This window comes from Salmo salar, chromosome ssa02 (assembly GCF_905237065.1).
Source record: "Salmo salar chromosome ssa02, Ssal_v3.1, whole genome shotgun sequence".
NCBI lineage: Eukaryota > Metazoa > Chordata > Actinopteri > Salmoniformes > Salmonidae > Salmo > Salmo salar.
In genome coordinates, this window is record NC_059443.1 from 9,001,120 (window position 1) to 9,018,873 (window position 17,754).

Here is a 17,754-nt window from a genome sequence, read left to right on the forward strand (position 1 = left end):
AAAATGGTGGTCCGATAGTCCAGGATTATGAGGAAAAAATTAAGATCCACAACATTTATTCCATGTGACAGAACTAGGTCCAGAGTATGACTGTGGCAGTGAGTAGGTCCAGAGACATGATGGCTCTGAAAGCCTTTTGGAGTGGGTCTGTGGACTTTTCCAAGTGAATATTAAAGTCACCAAAAATTTGAATATTATCTGCGATGACTACAAGGTCCGATAGGAATTCAGGGAACTCAGTGAGGAACGCTGCATATGGCCCAGGAAGCTTGTAAACAGTAGCTATAAAAAGTGATTGAGTAGGCTGCATAGATTTCATGACTAGAAGCTCAAAAGACGAAAACGTCGTTGTTGTTTTTTTTTTTGTAAATTGAAATTTGCTATCGTAAATGTTAGCAACACCTCCGCCTTTGCGAGATGCGCGGGGATATGGTCACTCGTGTAACCAGGGGGTGAGGCCTCATTTAACACAGTAAATTCATCAGGCTTAAGCCATGTTTCAGTTAGGCCAATCACATCAAGATTATGATCAGTGATTAGTTCATTGACTATAACTGCCTTGGAAGTGAGGGATCTAACATTAAGTAGCCCTATTTTGAGATGTGAGGTGTCACAATCTCTTTCAATAATGGCAGAGATGGAGGAGGTCTTTATACTAGTGAGATTGCTAAGGCGAACACCGCCATCTTTAATTTTGCCCAACCTAGGTCGAGGCACAGACACGGTCTCAATGGGGATAGCTGAGCTGACTACACTGACTGTGCTAGTGGCAGACTCCACTAAGCTGGCAGGCTGGCTAACAGCCTGCTGCCTGGCATGCACCCTATTTCATTGTGGAGCTAGAGGAGTTAGAGCCCTGTCTATGTTCGTAGATAAGATGAGAGCACCCCTCCAGCTAGGATGGAGTCCGTCACTCCTCAACAGGCCAGGCTTGGTCATGTTTGTGGGTGAGTCCCAGAAAGAGGGCCAATTATCTACAAATTCTATCTTTTGGGAGGGGCAGAAAACAGTTTTCAACCAGCGATTGAGTTGTGAGACTCTGCTGTAGAGCTCATCACTCCCCCTAACTGGAAGGGGGCCAGAGACAATTAATCGATGCCGACACATCTTTCTAGCTGATTTACACGCTGAAGCTATGTTGTGCTTGGTGACCTCTGACTGTTTCATCCTAACATCGTTGGTGCCGACGTGGACACACACACACACACACACACACACACACACACACACACACACACACACACACACACACACACACACACACACACACACACACACACACACAGATGTGTGGGCGTGCACACACAGTAACATTCCACTCCGTACTCCCCAGACGGATCAAGCCTCAGGATTCCACATCAGATCAGTACTATGCGTCCCCATCTGGAATCGGACTCATCAGATAATAGGTGGGTTCACCAGTCTGTTCAGCCATCCACTGTCACTTGAAAACCACTCTGTCTTTTTACCTTTCTGCTATTCCACCCGTTCAATGATTACAAATATTGATGTATTTTCTGTACTGTTCTAAGGGGTTGCCCAGATTCTAAATCGCCTGGACAGGAGGACGTTCAATGATGCAGATCAAAGACTGTTTGAGGCAAGCTCCCTCTCCACTGAGGTTCTATCTATATCTATATATCTATAAGGAGACAGTGGGTTGAGCAGGTTCTATCTATCTATATCTATATATGTATGATGAAACAGTGGATTGAGCAGGTTCTATCTTTCTATATCTATATATGTATGATGATACAGTGGATTGAGCAGGTTCCATCTATCTATATCTATATATGTATGATGAGACAGTGGATTGAGCAGGTTCCATCTATCTATATCTATATATGTATGATGATACAGTGGATTGAGCAGGTTCCATCTATCTATATCTATATATGTATGATGAAACAGTGGATTGAGCAGGTTCTATCTATCTATATCTATGTATCTATGATGAGACAGTGGATTGAGCAGGTTCTATCTATATCTATATACACTGCTCAAAAAAATAAAGGCAACACTTAAACAACACATTGTAACTCCAAGTCAATCACACTTCTGTGAAATCAAACTGTCCATTTAGGAAGCAACACTGATTGACAATAAATTTCACATGCTGTTGTGCAAATGGAATAGACAACAGGTGGAAATTATAGGCAATTAGCAAGACACCCCCAATAAAGGAGTGGTTCTGCAGGTGGGGACCACAGACCACTTCTCAGTTCCTATGCTTCCTGGCTGATGTTTTGGTCACTTTTGAATGCTGGCGGTGCTTTCACTCTAGTGGTAGCATGAGACGGAGTCTACAACCCACACAAGTGGCTCAGGTAGTGCAGCTCATCCAGGATGGCACATCAATGCGAGCTGTGGCAAGAAGGTTTGCTGTGTCTGTCAGCGTAGTGTCCAGAGCATGGATGCGCTACCAGGAGACAGGCCAGTACATCAGGAGACGTGGAGGAGGCCGTAGGAGGGCAACAACCCAGCAGCAGGACCGCTACCTCCGCCTTTGTGCAAGGAGGAGCAGGAGAAGCACTGCCAGAGCCCTGCAAAATGACCTCCAGCAGGCCACAAATGTGCATGTGTCTGCTCAAACGGTCAGAAACAGACTCCATGAGGGTGGTATGAGGGCCCGACATCCACAGGTGGGGGTTGTGCTTACAGCCCAACACCGTGCAGGACGTTTGGCATTTGCCAGAGAACACCAAGATTGGCAAATTCGCCACTGGCGCCCTGTGCTCTTCACAGATGAAAGCAGGTTCACACTGAGCACGTGACAGACGTGACAGAGTCTGGAGACGCCGTGGAGAACGTTCTGCTGCCTGCAACATCCTCCAGCATGACCGGTTTGGCGGTGGGTCAGTCATGGTGTGGGGTGGCATTTCTTTGGGGGCCGCACAGCCCTCCATGTGCTCGCCAGAGGTAGCCTGACTGCCATTAGGTACCGAGATGAGATCCTCAGACCCCTTGTGAGACCATATGCTGGTGCGGTTGGCCCTGGGTTCCTCCTAATACAAGACAATGCTAGACCTCATGTGGCTGGAGTGTGTCAGCAGTTCCTGCAAGAGGAAGGCATTGATGCTATGGACTGGCCCGCCCGTTCCCCAGACCTGAATCCAATTGAGCACATCTGGGACATCATGTCTCGCTCCATCCACCAACGCCACGTTGCACCACAGACTGTCTAGGAGTTGGCGGATGCTTTAGTCCAGGTCTGGGAGGAGATCCCTCAGGAGACCATCCGCCACCTCATCAGGAGCATGCCCAGGCGTTGTAGGGAGGTCATACAGGCACGTGGAGGCCACACACACTACTGAGCCTTATTTTGACTTGTTTTAAGGACTTTACATCAAAGTTGGATCAGCCTATAGTGTGGTTTTCCACTTTAATTTTGAGTGTGACTCCAAATCCAGACCTCCATGGGTTGATAAATTGGATTTCCATGGATTATTTGTGTGTGATTTTGTTGTCAGCACATTCAACTATGTAAAGAAAAAAGTATTTAATAAGATTATTTCTTTCATTCAGATCTAGGATGTGTTGTTTAAGTGTTCCCTTTATTTTTTTGAGCAGTATATGTATGATGAGACAGTGGATTGAGCAGGTTCTATCTATCTATATCTATATATGTATGATGAGACAGTGGATTGAGCAGGTTCTATCTATCTATATCTATATATGTATGATGAGACAGTGGATTGAGCAGGTTCTATCTATCTATATCTATATATGTATGATGAGACAGTGGATTGAGCAGGTTCTATCTATCTATATCTATATATGTATGATGAGACAGTGGATTGAGCAGGTTCTATCTATCTATATCTATATATGTATGATGAGACAGTGGATTGAGCAGTCAGATGGAACAGAGTAAATAGACATTTCAATGTCATAGATTTAGCTGGTGGTAACTTGTGGAATAGACACTGGCTGGAATGCGGTTTTAACCCATCAGTATTCAGGATTAGACCCACCTGTTGTATAATAGATATTATAAACTGTGTGGTTCGAGCCCTGAATGCTGATTGGCTGACAGCCATGCTATATCAGACCATATACCATGGGTATGACAAAATATTTATTTTTACTGCTCTAATTACATTGGCAACCAGTTTATAATAGCAATAAGGTGCCTCTGTGGTTTGTGATATATGGCCAATATACCACGTCTAAGGGCTGTATCCAGACACTCCGCGATGTGTCGCGCTTAAGAACAGCCCTTAGCCGTGGTATATTGGCCATATACCACACCCCCTCATTACTTATTGTTAATTAGAAAGCTGTTTTATAGGTAGAAACGTTTTTCTACCCTGTCTCCATACAGGCCTTTGTGATATTCTGTGGGCTGGGGATCAACAACACCATGATGTACAATCAAGTGAAGAAGACCTGGGCCAAGCAGTCTGTGGCCCTGGATGTGAGCATTGATAGTTTGCGTCCCAAATGGTCAAAAGTAGTGCACTATAAAGGGCTTAAGGTACAATTTGGGACTGAATTTGGGACTGAACCACTGAACCACTCACTAGGCATTTAGGATATAATATTTTTTAAATGTGCCTTTCGTGAACTAACACTCTCACTTGACTTTTCCCCCCTAATAGCTTTGACTTTACTGATAGCTGTTTCACTGAGAGAAAATGTACTTACTATGACTGAGATATGTGGTTGTCCCACTTAGCTATCTTAAGATGAGTGCACTAACTGTAAGTCGCTCTGGAAACAGTGTCTGGTAAATGACTGAAATGTGAATGTAAAATGAAAATGTTAGCATGCATTTAGTTTTACTTGTATTTAAGAGCAGTTGGAGGCTACGGAAGGAGAGTTGTATGGCATTGAAGCTCGTCTGGAGGGTAGTTAACACAGTGTCCAAAGAAGGGCCAGAAGTATACAGAATGGTGTTGTCTGCGTAGAGGTGGATCAGAGACTCACCAGCAGCAAGAGCGACATCATTGATGTATACAGAGAAAGAGTTGGCCCAAGAATTGAACCCTGTGGCACCCCCATAGAGACTGCCACAGGCCCAGACAACAGGCCCTCCGATTTGACACACTGAACTCTATCGGAAAAGTAGTTGGTGAACCAGGCGAGGCCATCATTTGAGAAACCGAGGCTGTTGAGTCTGCTGATGAGGATGTGGTGATTGACAGAGTCGAAAGCCTTGGCCAGGTCAATGAAAACGGCTGCACAGTATTGTTTCTTATCAATGGCGGTTAAGATATCGTTTAGGACCTTGAGCGTGGCTGAGGTGTACCCATGACCAGCTCTGAAACCAGCTTGCATAGTGGAGAAGGTACGGTGGGATTCGAAATGGTCAGTAATCTGTTTGTTAACTTGGCTTTCGAAGACCTTAGAAAGGCAGGGTAGGATAGATATAGGTCTGTTGCAGTTTGGGTCAAGAGTGTCCCCCCTTTGAAGAGGGGGATGACCGGAGCTGCTTTCCAATCTTTGGGAATCTCAGACGACACGAAAGAGAGGTTGAACAGGCTAGTAATAGGGGTTGCAACAATTTCGGCAGATAATTTTAGAAAGAAAGGGTCCAGATTGTCTAGCCCGGCTGATTTGTAGGGGTCCAGATTTTGCAGCTCTTTCAGAACATCAGCTGACTGGATTTGGGAGAAGGAGAAATGGGGAAGGCTTGGGCGAGTTGCTGTGGGGGTTGCAGTGCTGTTGACCGGGGTAGGGGTAGGGGTAGCAAGGTGGAAAGCATGGCCAGCCGTAGAAAAATGCTTATTGAAATTCTCAATTATAGTGGATTTATCGGTGGTGACAGAGTTTCCTATCCTCAGTGCAGTGGGCAGCTGGGAGGAGGTGCTCTTATTCTACATGGACTTTACAGTGTCCCAGAACTTTTTTGAGTTTGTGTTGCAGGAAGCAAATTCATGCTTGAAAAAGCTAGCCTTGGCTTTTCTAACTGCCTGTGTATATTGGTTTCTAACTTCCCTGAAAAGTTGCATATCACGGGGGCTGTTCGATGCTAATGCAGAACGCCACAGGATGTTTTTGTGCTGGTTAAGGGCAGTCAGGTCTGGAGAGAACCAAGGGCTATATCTGTTCCTGGTTCTACATTTCTTGAATGGGGCATGCTTATTTAAGATGGTGAGGAAGGCATTTTTAAAGAATAACCAGGCATCCTCTACTGACGGGATGAGGTCAATATCCTTCCAGGATACCCGGGCCAGGTCGATTAGAAAGGCCTGCTCGCTGAAGTGTTTCAGGGAGCGTTTGACAGTGATGAGTGGAGGTCGTTTGACCGCTGACCCATTACGGATACAGGCAATGAGGCAGTGATCGCTGAGAACTTGGTTGAAAACAGCAGAGGCGTATTTAGAGGGCAAGTTGGTTAGGATGATATCTATGAGGGTGCCCGTGTTTACGGCTTTGGGGTTGTACCTGGTAGGTTCATTGATAATTTGTGTGAGATTGAGGGCAACAAGCTTAGATTGTAGGATGGTGATAAGCATGTCCCACTTTAGGTCACCAAGCAGCACGATCTCTGAAGATAGATGGGGGGCAATCAGTTCACATATGGTGTCCAGAGCACAGCTGGGGGCAGAGGGTGGTCTATAGCAGGCGGCAACGGTGAGAGACTTGTTTTTAGAGAGGTGGATTTTTAAAAGTAGAGGTTCAAATTGTTTTGGTACAGACCTGGATAGTAGGACATAACTCTGCAGGCTATCTCTGCAGTAGATTGCAACACCCCCTTTGGCTGTTCTATCTTGTCTGAAAATGTTGTAGTTAGGGATGGAGATTTCAGAGTTTTTGGTGGTCTTCCTAAGCCAGGATTCAGACACGGCTAGGACATCTGGGTTGGCAGAGTGTGCTACAGCAGTGAATAAAACAAACTTAGGGAGTAGGCTTCTAATGTTAACATGCATGAAACCAAGGTTTTTACGGTTACAGAAGTCAACAAAAGAGAGTGCCTGGGAAATAGGAGTGGAGCTAGGCACTGCAGGGCCTGGATTCACCTCTACATCGCCAGAGGAACAGAGGAGGAGTAGGATAAGGGTATGGCTAAAAGCTATGAGAATTGGTCGTCTAGGACGTCCGGAACAGAGAGTAAAAGGAGCAGGTTTCTGGGGGCGATAAAATAGATTCAAGGTATAATGTACAGACAGAGATATGGTAGGATGTGAATACAGTGGAGGTAAACCTATGCATTGAGTGATGATGAGAAAGATATTGTCTCTAGAAACATCATTGAAACCAGGTGATGTCATCGCATATGTGGGTGGTGGAACTGAAGGGTTGGATAAGGTATATTGAGCAGGGCTAGAGGCTCTACAGTGAAATAAGCCAATAAACACGAACCAGAACAGCAATGGACAAGGCATATTGACATTAAGGAGAGGCATGCTTAGCCGAGTGATCATAAGGGTCCAGTGAGTAGTGAGATTGGTTGGGGTCATGGCGATTCAGACAGCTAGCCGGGCCATGGGTAGCAAGCTAGCAGAAGACGGAGGTCTGTTTTTAGCCACCTCGTGCGTTTCCGTCAGTAGATTAGTGGGGTTCCGTGTGGTAGAGGGGACCAAATCCAATTGGCAAAATAGTTATAGTTATAGATAAAGAGGGAGAGATATAATGAGAGAGATATATAAATAGAGAGAGAGAGAGAGATAAAAAGAGATAGAGAGATATAAAGAGAGAGAGAGATATAAAGAGAGAGAGTTATATAAAGAGAGAGAGAGATAAAGAGAGAGAGATATATAAAGAGAGAGAGATAAAGAGAGAGAGATATATAAAGAGAGAGAGATAAAGAGATAAAGAGAGAGAAATATAAAGAGAGAGAGAGAGAGAGTCCATGAGTCAATGATGATGTTTTCTCCTCCCTCAGATGCTGTCCTACCATGCCACATGCTCCAAGGTAGAGGTGGACAGACTCAAGGTATGTCTGAGAATTACATTACATGTAGAAGAAATAGAAAAACAAACAAACAAACAAAACAAACAAAATCTACAAGATAATAATCAAAACAGGTATCCATGTAGAAGTCACCTGGTTACTTTCCCAGGGGTGTATTCACTAGGAACCAAACAGCAGAAAACAGAATGAAACAGGGAAGAATCTACCTGAATTTGTCCAATAGAAACGTCAATTTTCGTTGCAAAACGTTTTGTTACGTCCAACTAATGCGTACACCCCAGGACTATCATGAAGTGGGACTGGTGAGGTGTGGAGGTGGATGTGGGGGTCGGAGGACCTATCATAAAGAGGGACTGGAGGGACTGGTGAGGGGTGGAGGTGGATGTGGGGGTCGGAGGACCTATCATAAAGAGGGACTGGAGGGACTGGTGAGGGGTGGAGGTGGAGGTGGGGGTCAGAGGACCTATCATAAAGAGGGACTGGAGGGATTGGTGAGGGGTGGAGGTGGAGGTGGGGTCAGAAGACCTATCATAAAGAGGGACTGGAGGGACTGGTGAGGGTTGGAGGTGGAGGTGGGGGTCAGAGGACCTATCATAAAGAGGGACTGGAGGGACTGGTGAGGGTGGAGGTGGGGGTCAGAGGACCTGAGGCTTTGAGTTTGTTATTTCCTGTTCAGCTACTAGGACGCTCAATATTCACGCTGACATTCTACTCCCTCAGGCTGCTAAGATCCCTTTGAGCAGTGAGCTGGGCATCGAAGAGTTCCACTTCAACGATTTCTCATTGGACAACGACGCCATGATCACTGCCTCCCTCCGGATGTTTCTGGAACTCGGAGCCGTCCAGAAGTTTAAGATTGACTATGACGTGAGTGAGGTCAACAATGAGGGAGAATGGAGAGGCTTTCTTATTTCTCTCCAGGGTTGCAAAATTCCAGCAACTTTTCCAAAATCCCTACAATTTCCAGAAATCCTGGTTGGATTATAGCACATTTCCTGGTTATTCTGTCCTGATTCCGGGAATCTTCCAACTGGGGTTTCTGTAAAACCTGGGGATTTTGGGAGTACCGGAATTTTGCAACCCTATTTATCTTGTTTTTGATGAACTCTCTTGGTGACATGTTACAGTAACACCTGATATGAGAACAACAGCAAAACAAACATGTATTCCTTATGACTGTCCCTCGTCCCTCTCAGGTCCTGTGTCGCTGGCTGCTGACGGTGAGGAAGAACTATCGCACAGTGGCGTACCATAACTGGAGGCATGCCTTCAACGTGTGCCAGTGCATGTTCCTCATGATCACAGTGAGTCAACGCAACAAAAGATGCTCTATGTACACGTTTAGAAAAGAGGGTTCCTCAAGGGTTCTTTGGTAAGGCTGATGGGTCTATATGGTGTTACGAACCGGCTCAGAGTTTGCAACAAAAGGGAGACAATGTGGAGACAAGGAATATCAAAATATATATTTATTAAATAAAGTAAACTAAGAACAATGAACAATGGTGTGTGTAATCAGTAATCAGTTGTGTAAGTGAGTGTTTTGCATGCCTGAATGTAATAATGCAGGGTGTTGAACGGTGCCAAAGCAAATAACCAAAAGGCCACAAAACTACCACAACAGACATCAACCAAGGTGTCTGCATGGAGAGTCTCCCCAATCAATGTGGAAGAGGTTTATTTATCATAGGACACACCCAGGCCCAGGTGTTTCCCATGTAGCTGACGACCCTCCCAACTCCGCCCACCGGCATCCTAATAAGGAAACAAGAACAAAGAGAGAGAATATGGCAGACAGAGTGGGAGGGTCGTCACAACGGAACCGAACCATAATGAGTCAAAGTTCCCTTTGAGCCCTTAATTCTTTGCAGTTCAAAAAATGGTTCTTTAATCTTTTAGGGATAATAAAAATGTAGGGGCGTGGTTTGCTGAAAACTCTTTTTGTGCAGCCATGAGTGAGAGTGTCATTCCAGTTTATCCAATCTGTTGTGTGATATTGTTACATGTCAGATTTGAATATGGCCAGTACAGTGTCTTGTAAAAGACTCACGTAAGGCCTTGTGTCAGTTGGGAACGGTTTGCTGAGTCAGACGATCTCAGTCCTCTCCTCAGGGACCCCAGCCGTTCCAGAGCTACCAGTTAACACAATAATGACACCTGTGGAGTTTTAACAATATAATATGACTAACCAGAATAAAACACAGTGTATGGTTCTTCAAAAGGTTATTTGTAGAACCTTTGAGATTGACAAAGATTCTTTAAAGAACCATTCTCCATAAAGGTTCTATAAAGAACCATTAGAAAGCGTTCTCAATAGCAGCGAAAAGGGTTGTAAGCATAGCGGAACCTTTTTGGTGCTACTGTATATAGAACCATATTTGAATGGTTCTTTGTAGAACTTTTGAAAAGGGTTCTCTACAGCACTGTAAAAGTTCAATTTAAAACCTTTATAGAACCTTCAAAAAAGGGTTCTACAGTACCTTCATCAAGAATCCACACCCCTTGACTTTTTCCACATTTTGTTGTGTTACAGCCTGAATTAAAACATTTATTAAATTGAGATTCTGTGTCACTTGCCTACACACAAAATCCCATAATGTCAATGTGGAATTATGTTTTTTGAAACTTTTGAAATTAATAAAACATTTAAGGCTGAAATGCCTTGAGTCAATCAACCCCTTTGTCATGGCAAACTGTTTTGTTCACATTGTTTCTCAATTTGTTTCTCCACTAAGGCAATTAAAGTAAAGATTAACCAATTACAATGGTTCTGTCCCAAATGACCTATTTTGTTCCCCACTTTTGACCAGGGACGGGACAAGGGTAGTGCACTATATAGTGAATACAGTGCCATTTGGGACACAAGTAATGTCTTGGATAGTTTCCGTACTTCCGTTACCTCTGTGTTCGCAGACGGCTGGTTTCCAGGATGTTCTGTCGGATGCAGAGACCCTGGCGTTGATGGTGGGTTGTCTCTGCCATGACTTAGACCACCGTGGCACCAACAACGCCTTCCAGGCCAAGTGAGTCACCTCGGCTGAGCCCCAAAGAGAAATAAGGAAAATGAAGGAAAATAAAGAAAAATTAGGAAGATATTAGCCTGATCAGTCAGTCAGTCTGCACGTCCGTCCGTCCGCTTGCCTGTCCGTCCATCTTCCCTGTTAATCAATCAATCAGTCAATTAGTGCAATCAGTTGAATGTACTTCCTCTGCTGCTTCCTACAGGACTGGCTCTGCTCTGGCCCTGCTCTATGGGACATCAGCCACTCTGGAGCACCATCACTTCAACCATGCAGTCATGATCCTACAGAGTGAGGTAACCTTGGCTACCATCACCTTTACTTAAGAGCTTCCATTTATTCCTCAACCCTGACATTCCCCCTTCCATATATTACCTGAAAATATATCTTTTTCAACAGGGTCATAAAATCTTAATATACACTGCTCAAAAAAATAAAGGGAACACTAAAATAACACATCCTAGATCTGAATGAATTAAATAATCTTATTAAATACTTTTTTCTTTACATAGTTGAATGTGCTGACAACAAAATCACACAAAAATAATCAATGGAAATCCAATTTATCAACCCATGGAGGTCTGGATTTGGAGTCACACTCAAAATTAAAGTGGAAAACCACACTACAGGCTGATCCAACTTTGATGTAATGTCCTTAAAACAAGTCAAAATGAGGCTCAGTAGTGTGTGTGGCCTCCGCGTGCCTGTATGACCTCCCTACAATGCCTGGGCATGCTCCTGATGAGGTGGCGGATGGTCTCCTGAGGGATCTCCTCCCAGACCTGGACTAAAGCATCCGCCAACTCCTGGACAGTCTGTGGTGCAACGTGGCGAAGGTGGATGGAGCGAGACATGATGTCCCAGATGTGCTCAATTGAATTCAGGTCTGGGGAACGGGCGGGCCAGTCCATAGCATCAATGCCTTCCTCTTGCAGGAACTGCTGACACACTCCAGCCACATGAGGTCTAGCATTGTCTTGTATTAGGAGGAACCCAGGGCCAACCGCACCAGCATATGGTCTCACAAGGGGTCTGAGGATCTCATCTCGGTACCTAATGGCAGTCAGGCTACCTCTGGCGAGCACATGGAGGGCTGTGCGGCCCCCCCAAAGAAATGCCACCCCACACCATGACTGACCCACCGCCAAACCGGTCATGCTGGAGGATGTTGCAGGCAGCAGAACGTTCTCCACGGCGTCTCCAGACTCTGTCACCTCTGTCACGTGCTCAGTGTGAACCTGCTTTCATCTGTGAAGAGCACAGGGCGCCAGTGGCGAATTTGCCAATCTTGGTGTTCTCTGGCAAATGCCAAACGTCCTGCACGGTGTTGGGCTGTAAGCACAACCCCCCCCCCCCCCCCCCTTGGATGTCGGGCCCTCATACCACCCTCATGGAGTCTGTTTCTGACCGTTTGAGCAGACACATGCACATTTGTGGCCTGCTGGAGGTCATTTTGCAGTGCTCTGGCAGTGCTCCTCCTGCTCCTCCTTGCACAAAGGCGGAGGTAGCGGTCCTGCTGCTGTGTTGTTGCCCTCCTACGGCCTCCTCCACGTCTCCTGATGTACTGGCCTGTCTCCTGGTAGCGCCTCCATGCTCTGGACACTACGCTGACAGACACAGCAAACCTTCTTGCCACAGCTCGCATTGATGTGCCATCCTGGATGAGCTGCACTACCTGAGCCACTTGTGTGGGTTGTAGACTCCGTTTCATGCTACCACTAGAGTGAAAGCACCGCCAGCATTCAAAAGTGACCAAAACATCAGCCAGGAAGCATAGGAACTGAGAAGTGGTCTGTGGTCACCACCTGCAGAACCACTCCTTTATTGGGGGTGTCTTGCTTATTGCCTATAATTTCCACCTGTTGTCTATTCCATTTGCACAACAGCATGTGAAATGTATTGTCAATCAGTGTTGCTTCCTAAGTGGACAGTTTGATTTCACAGAAGTGTGATTGACTTGGAGTTACATTGTGTTGTTTAAGTGTTGCCTTTATTTTTTTGAGCAGTATATATTTTTTCGCATTTCTTCCAACAGGGTCATAGATTCTTAATATGTATTTTTGTCATGTCTTCCAACAGGGTCATAGATTCTTAATATGTATTTTTGTCATGTCTTCCAACAGGGTTATAATATCACAATATGTATTTTTGTCATATCTTCCAACAGGGTCATAATATCACAATATGTATTTTTGTCATGTCTTCCAACAGGGTCATAATATCACAATATGTATTTTTGTCATGTCTTCCAACAGGGTCATAATATCACAATATGTATTTTTGTCATGTCTTCCAACAGGGTCATAGATTCTTAATATGTATTTTTGTCATGTCTTCCAACAGGGTCATAGATTCTTAATATGTATTTTTGTCATGTCTTCCAACAGGGTTATAATATCACAATATGTATTTTTGTCATATCTTCCAACAGGGTCATAATATCACAATATGTATTTTTGTCATGTCTTCCAACAGGGTCATAATATCACAATATGTATTTTTGTCATGTCTTCCAACAGGGTCATAATATCACAATATGTATTTTTGTCATGTCTTCCAACAGGGTCATAATATCACAATATGTATTTTTGTCATGTCTTCCAACAGGGTCATAATATCACAATATGTATTTTTGTCATGTCTTCCAACAGGGTCATAATATCACAATGTGTATTTTTGTCATGTCTTCCAACAGGGTCATAATATCACAATATGTATTTTTGTCATGTCTTCCAACAGGGTCATAATATCACAATATGTATTTTTGTCATGTCTTCCAACAGGGTCATAATATCACAATATGTATTTTTGTCATGTCTTCCAACAGGGTCATAATATCACAATATGTATTTTTGTCATGTCTTCCAACAGGGTCATAATATCTTTGCCAACCTGTGTTCCAAAGAGTACAGTAGTATGATGCAACTGCTGAAACAGGCCATCCTCTCCACTGACCTCACCCTGCACTTCCAGTAAGTCTTCCAACTTCCACATACAGTTGTAGAAGAGATACTTAATAACATAAACAGACCGGCACTCAGGCTACCTCCCATCTGCTTTGCCATTGAACCTCCCTCCTTTTCCTTGTATCCATTTTGTGACTCTATCTGTGCTCCTAAACAGGCGAAGGAGCAAGTTCTTTGACTGTGTTCTCTCTGGAGAGTTCAGCTGGACAGACGAGGCTCACAGAGAACTTCTCAGGTCCTTCCATATTTCTTACTTGTCTATTGAACCATGATCAACAATCTCCTTATGTGGAGACTTGGTTTGGTTCTAAAGAACCTCTGACCCCTGTCATCACCAGGTCTATGCTAATGACAGCATGTGACTTGGGTGCAGTGACCCGCCCCTGGGAGATCTCCAAACAGGTGAAACATTACAAAACTTCTTTTTGTGTCACAAATGGCACCCTAATCCTTGTATAGTGTACTAGTTTTGACTAGGGTCCATAGGGTCATCATTGACATCATTGACATCACTTTGAAATCCCCCTGCAGGTTGCGGAGTTGGTGACCAGTGAGTTTTTCGAGCAAGGTGACAGGGAGAGGTCTGAGCTCAAGTTGACTCCAGCGGTAAGCAGTACACAGTACTACTGTAACACCTCCCTTCAAACTACACTTCCCTTCAAACTACACTTCCTGTTAAACTACACTTCATTTTACAACTTCACTTCCCTTCCAACTACACCTCCCTTCAAAATAAACTTCCCTTCACTACACTTCTCTTCAATGTCAGATCATCAACTTTGATATTAATGCTCCATCCACTACAACCTTGATTCACTTGAGTCCAAACTCCATTAATGCACCTTTCGTCTGCACAGCATTTAGGAAGTAGACTTTTATCTTTCCTTCTGCTGAGCTTCAGTATCTTTCTAACACCATCTGGGTTCCCAAAAGTTAGCCTTGATGTAGGGAGTTCTTTCTTTTGATATTCAACTGTTGGGATGAAATGACTAAAGTTAGTTAAGTGATTAGGAGTGCCTTTCAGGGTGGATGATACTGTAACAGCAGTTTCTCTTCCTGACCCCCCGTCCCCCCATCCCATCGTCTCCCCGTCCCCGTCCCCCGTCCCCCCCGACCCCCCCGTCCGCCGTCCCCCATCCCCCGTCACCCGTCCCCCCCGACCCCCCGTCCCCCGTCCCCCCGTCCCCCCGTCCCCCATCCCCCCGACCCCCGTCCCCCCGTCCCCCGTTCCCCCCGTCCCCCTCCGTCTCTCTCTTCAGGCCATCTTTGACCGTAATCGTAAAGACGAGCTGCCTGCCCTGCAGTTGGAGTGGATAGATGGGATCTGTAAGCCCCTCTACCAGGTAACAGACTCACCTGTTCTAAACCCATCTAGTCTGTTTGTTACTGACACTCCAAGTTAAAGGAGAAATCCAACACAATAAAATCTATGTACAGTACTTTTGTTTAGTCCAGACCTGTATGTTTTCACAGTATGATGTCTTCTGAAATGTCTTTATTTCATCCCTTTTTTCAGTCATCCTGCATGAAATGAGCCTATTTCTGTCTATGATACAGCTCCTTCTAAGTCAGTCTCCCACACTGTCTCCCCTCTAGGCTCTGATGAAGCTAAACGTGAAGCTGAAGCCTATGGTTGATGGGATAGCAGCCAACCGCATGAAGTGGAAGGAGCTGGGCTCGTCCTATCAGCAGCACACACACAGAACCGCAGAGACCAATCAGAGTCCTGGCTCTGAGTCAAGACCCAACCCAGAGACCAATCAAAATCCAGACTCCAGTCAGAACTCGCAACTAAAGTTTGGGTCAAATTCAGTATTTGATCAGACGTCAGTTCTCACTACTGAGTCTAGTGGTCATTCAGAGTTTGGGTCAAATTCAGTATTTGATCAGACATCAGTTCTTACTACAGAGTCTAATGGTCATTCAGAGTTTGGGTCAAATTCAGTATTTGATCAGACGTCAGTTCTCACTACTGAGTCTAGTGGTCATCTGGGGTCAGATGGAAGTTTAGGGTCTGGTCAGCTGTCTCAGGGCCAGGGGGCTGAGGTTTGAAGCAAGAGGGAAGGGGAGAGAGGAGGGAGGAGAGAGGGAGGGGGGATTAGGAGATAGGGAGGGGGAGAAAGAAGGAGGGAGAGAGGGGGGATTAGGAGAGAGGGAGGGGGAATTCGGAGAAATGGGAGGGGGAGAGAGAAGGAGGGAGGAGAGAGGGAGGGGGAATTAGGAGAGAGGGAGGGGGAATTAGGAGATAGGAAGGGGGAGAGAGAAGAGGAAAGAGAGAGAGGGGGGGAATTAGGAGAGAGGGAGGGGGAATTAGGAGAAATGGGAGGGGGAGAGAGAGGAAGAGGGGGAATTAGGAGAGAGGGAGGGGGAATTAGGAGAAATGGGAGGGGAGAGAGGAGGAGAGAGGGAGGGGGAATTACGAGAGAGGGAGGGGGAATTAGGAGAAATGGGAGGGGGAGAGAGGAGGAGAGAGGGAGGGGGAATTACGAGAGAGGGAGGGGGAATTAGGAGAAATGGGAGGGGGAGAGAGAAGGGAAAGAGAGAGAGGGGGGGAATTAGGAGAGAGGGAGGGGGAATTAGGAGATAGGGAGGGGAGAGAAAAGGAGGGAGGAGAGAGGTAGGGGGAATTAGGAGATAGGGTGGGGAGAGAGAAGGAGGGAGGAGAGAGGTAGGGGGAATTAGGAGATAGGGAGGGGGAGAGAGGAGGAGGGAGGAGAGAGGGAGGGGGAATTAGGAGATAGGGAGGGGAGAGAGGAGGAGGGAGGAGAGAGGGAGGGGGAATTAGGAGATGGGGAGAGGGAGAGAGGAGGAGGGAGGAGAGAGGGAGGGGGAATTAGGAGATAGGGAGGGGGAGAGAGAAGGAGGGAGGAGAGAGGGGGAATTAGGAGATAGGGAGGGGGAATTAGGAGATAGGGAGTGGGAGAGAGGAGGAGGGAGGAGAGAGGGAGGGGGAATTAGGAGATAGGGAGGGGGAATTAGTAGATAGGGAGGGGGAGAGAGGAGGAGGGAGGAGAGAGGGAGGGGGAATTAGGAGATAGGGAGGGGGAGAGAGGAGGAGGGAGGAGAGAGGGAGGGGGAATTAGGAGATAGGGAGGGGGAGAGAGGAGGAGGGAGGAGAGAGGGAGGGGGAATTAGGAGATAGGGAGGGGGAGGGGGAGAGAGGAGGAGGGAGGAGAGGGAGGGGGAATTAGGAGATAGGGAGGGGGAGAGAGGAGGAGGGGAGGCTGTGTGGTCCTGTAGTGTCTGTACCTCAACCTGATCTAGCTGGGGTATTGAAAAGGTCTGTTTTTTACACTTTGTTTCCACCTTGTAGGACACTTCAGTGGATTACGTGTTGATCTTTATGACATTGTAATTACAAGAACATTGAGTGTCAAACATCCATTCATGTTAGATTGATGCTCACACCTGCGTTGCACTGCTCTTGTGAAATGTAGTAATGCTGTCCACGTGATAAACCTACTGTTTGTTAAAGCTTGAGCATCCATGGACCGGCTTTGAAACCAAAGATGTCCAGTAACCAATGTGTTATGCCTTCATGTACAAGAAATCACTGTGATATCTCTCTTTCTCACTCTCTTTCCCTCTCTGTATCTCTCTCTGTATCTACCCCCTGCCCTCTCTCTCTTTCTCTCTCTGTATCTCTCTCTGTATCTACCCCCTGCCCTCTCTCTCTTTCCCTCTCTGTATCTCTCTCTGTATCTACCCCTGCCCTCTCTCTCTTTCCCTCTCTGTATCTCTCTCTGTATCTACCCCTGCCCTCTCTCTCTTTCCCTCTCTGTATCTCTCTCTGTATCTACCCCCTGCCCTCTCTCTCTTTCCCTCTCTGTATCTCTCTCTGTATCTACCCCCTGCCCTCTCTCTCTTTCCCTCTCTGTATCTCCCTCTGTATCTACCCCCTGCCCTCTCT

The 17,754-nt window shown here is 45.9% G+C and overlaps 1 protein-coding gene across 1 annotated transcript in view; it reads left to right on the plus strand.

Moving 5' to 3' along the window:
- The window catches only part of LOC106597268 (dual 3',5'-cyclic-AMP and -GMP phosphodiesterase 11A), a 31,551-nt gene extending 15,643 nt beyond the window's left edge, over window positions 1–15,908 (plus strand). Inside the window, exons 7-20 of the mRNA XM_045697158.1 lie at window positions 1,334–1,409; window positions 1,533–1,600; window positions 4,325–4,417; window positions 7,832–7,882; window positions 8,582–8,728; window positions 9,058–9,165; window positions 10,772–10,881; window positions 11,084–11,174; window positions 13,750–13,850; window positions 14,002–14,079; window positions 14,183–14,246; window positions 14,376–14,450; window positions 15,104–15,187; window positions 15,441–15,908. Coding sequence (XP_045553114.1) covers window positions 1,334–1,409; window positions 1,533–1,600; window positions 4,325–4,417; window positions 7,832–7,882; window positions 8,582–8,728; window positions 9,058–9,165; window positions 10,772–10,881; window positions 11,084–11,174; window positions 13,750–13,850; window positions 14,002–14,079; window positions 14,183–14,246; window positions 14,376–14,450; window positions 15,104–15,187; window positions 15,441–15,896 — 1,602 coding nt within the window. The 3' untranslated portion in view covers window positions 15,897–15,908. The remainder of the gene's footprint in view (window positions 1–1,333; window positions 1,410–1,532; window positions 1,601–4,324; window positions 4,418–7,831; window positions 7,883–8,581; window positions 8,729–9,057; window positions 9,166–10,771; window positions 10,882–11,083; window positions 11,175–13,749; window positions 13,851–14,001; window positions 14,080–14,182; window positions 14,247–14,375; window positions 14,451–15,103; window positions 15,188–15,440) is intronic.
- The last annotated feature ends 1,846 nt before the right edge of the window (window positions 15,909–17,754 follow it).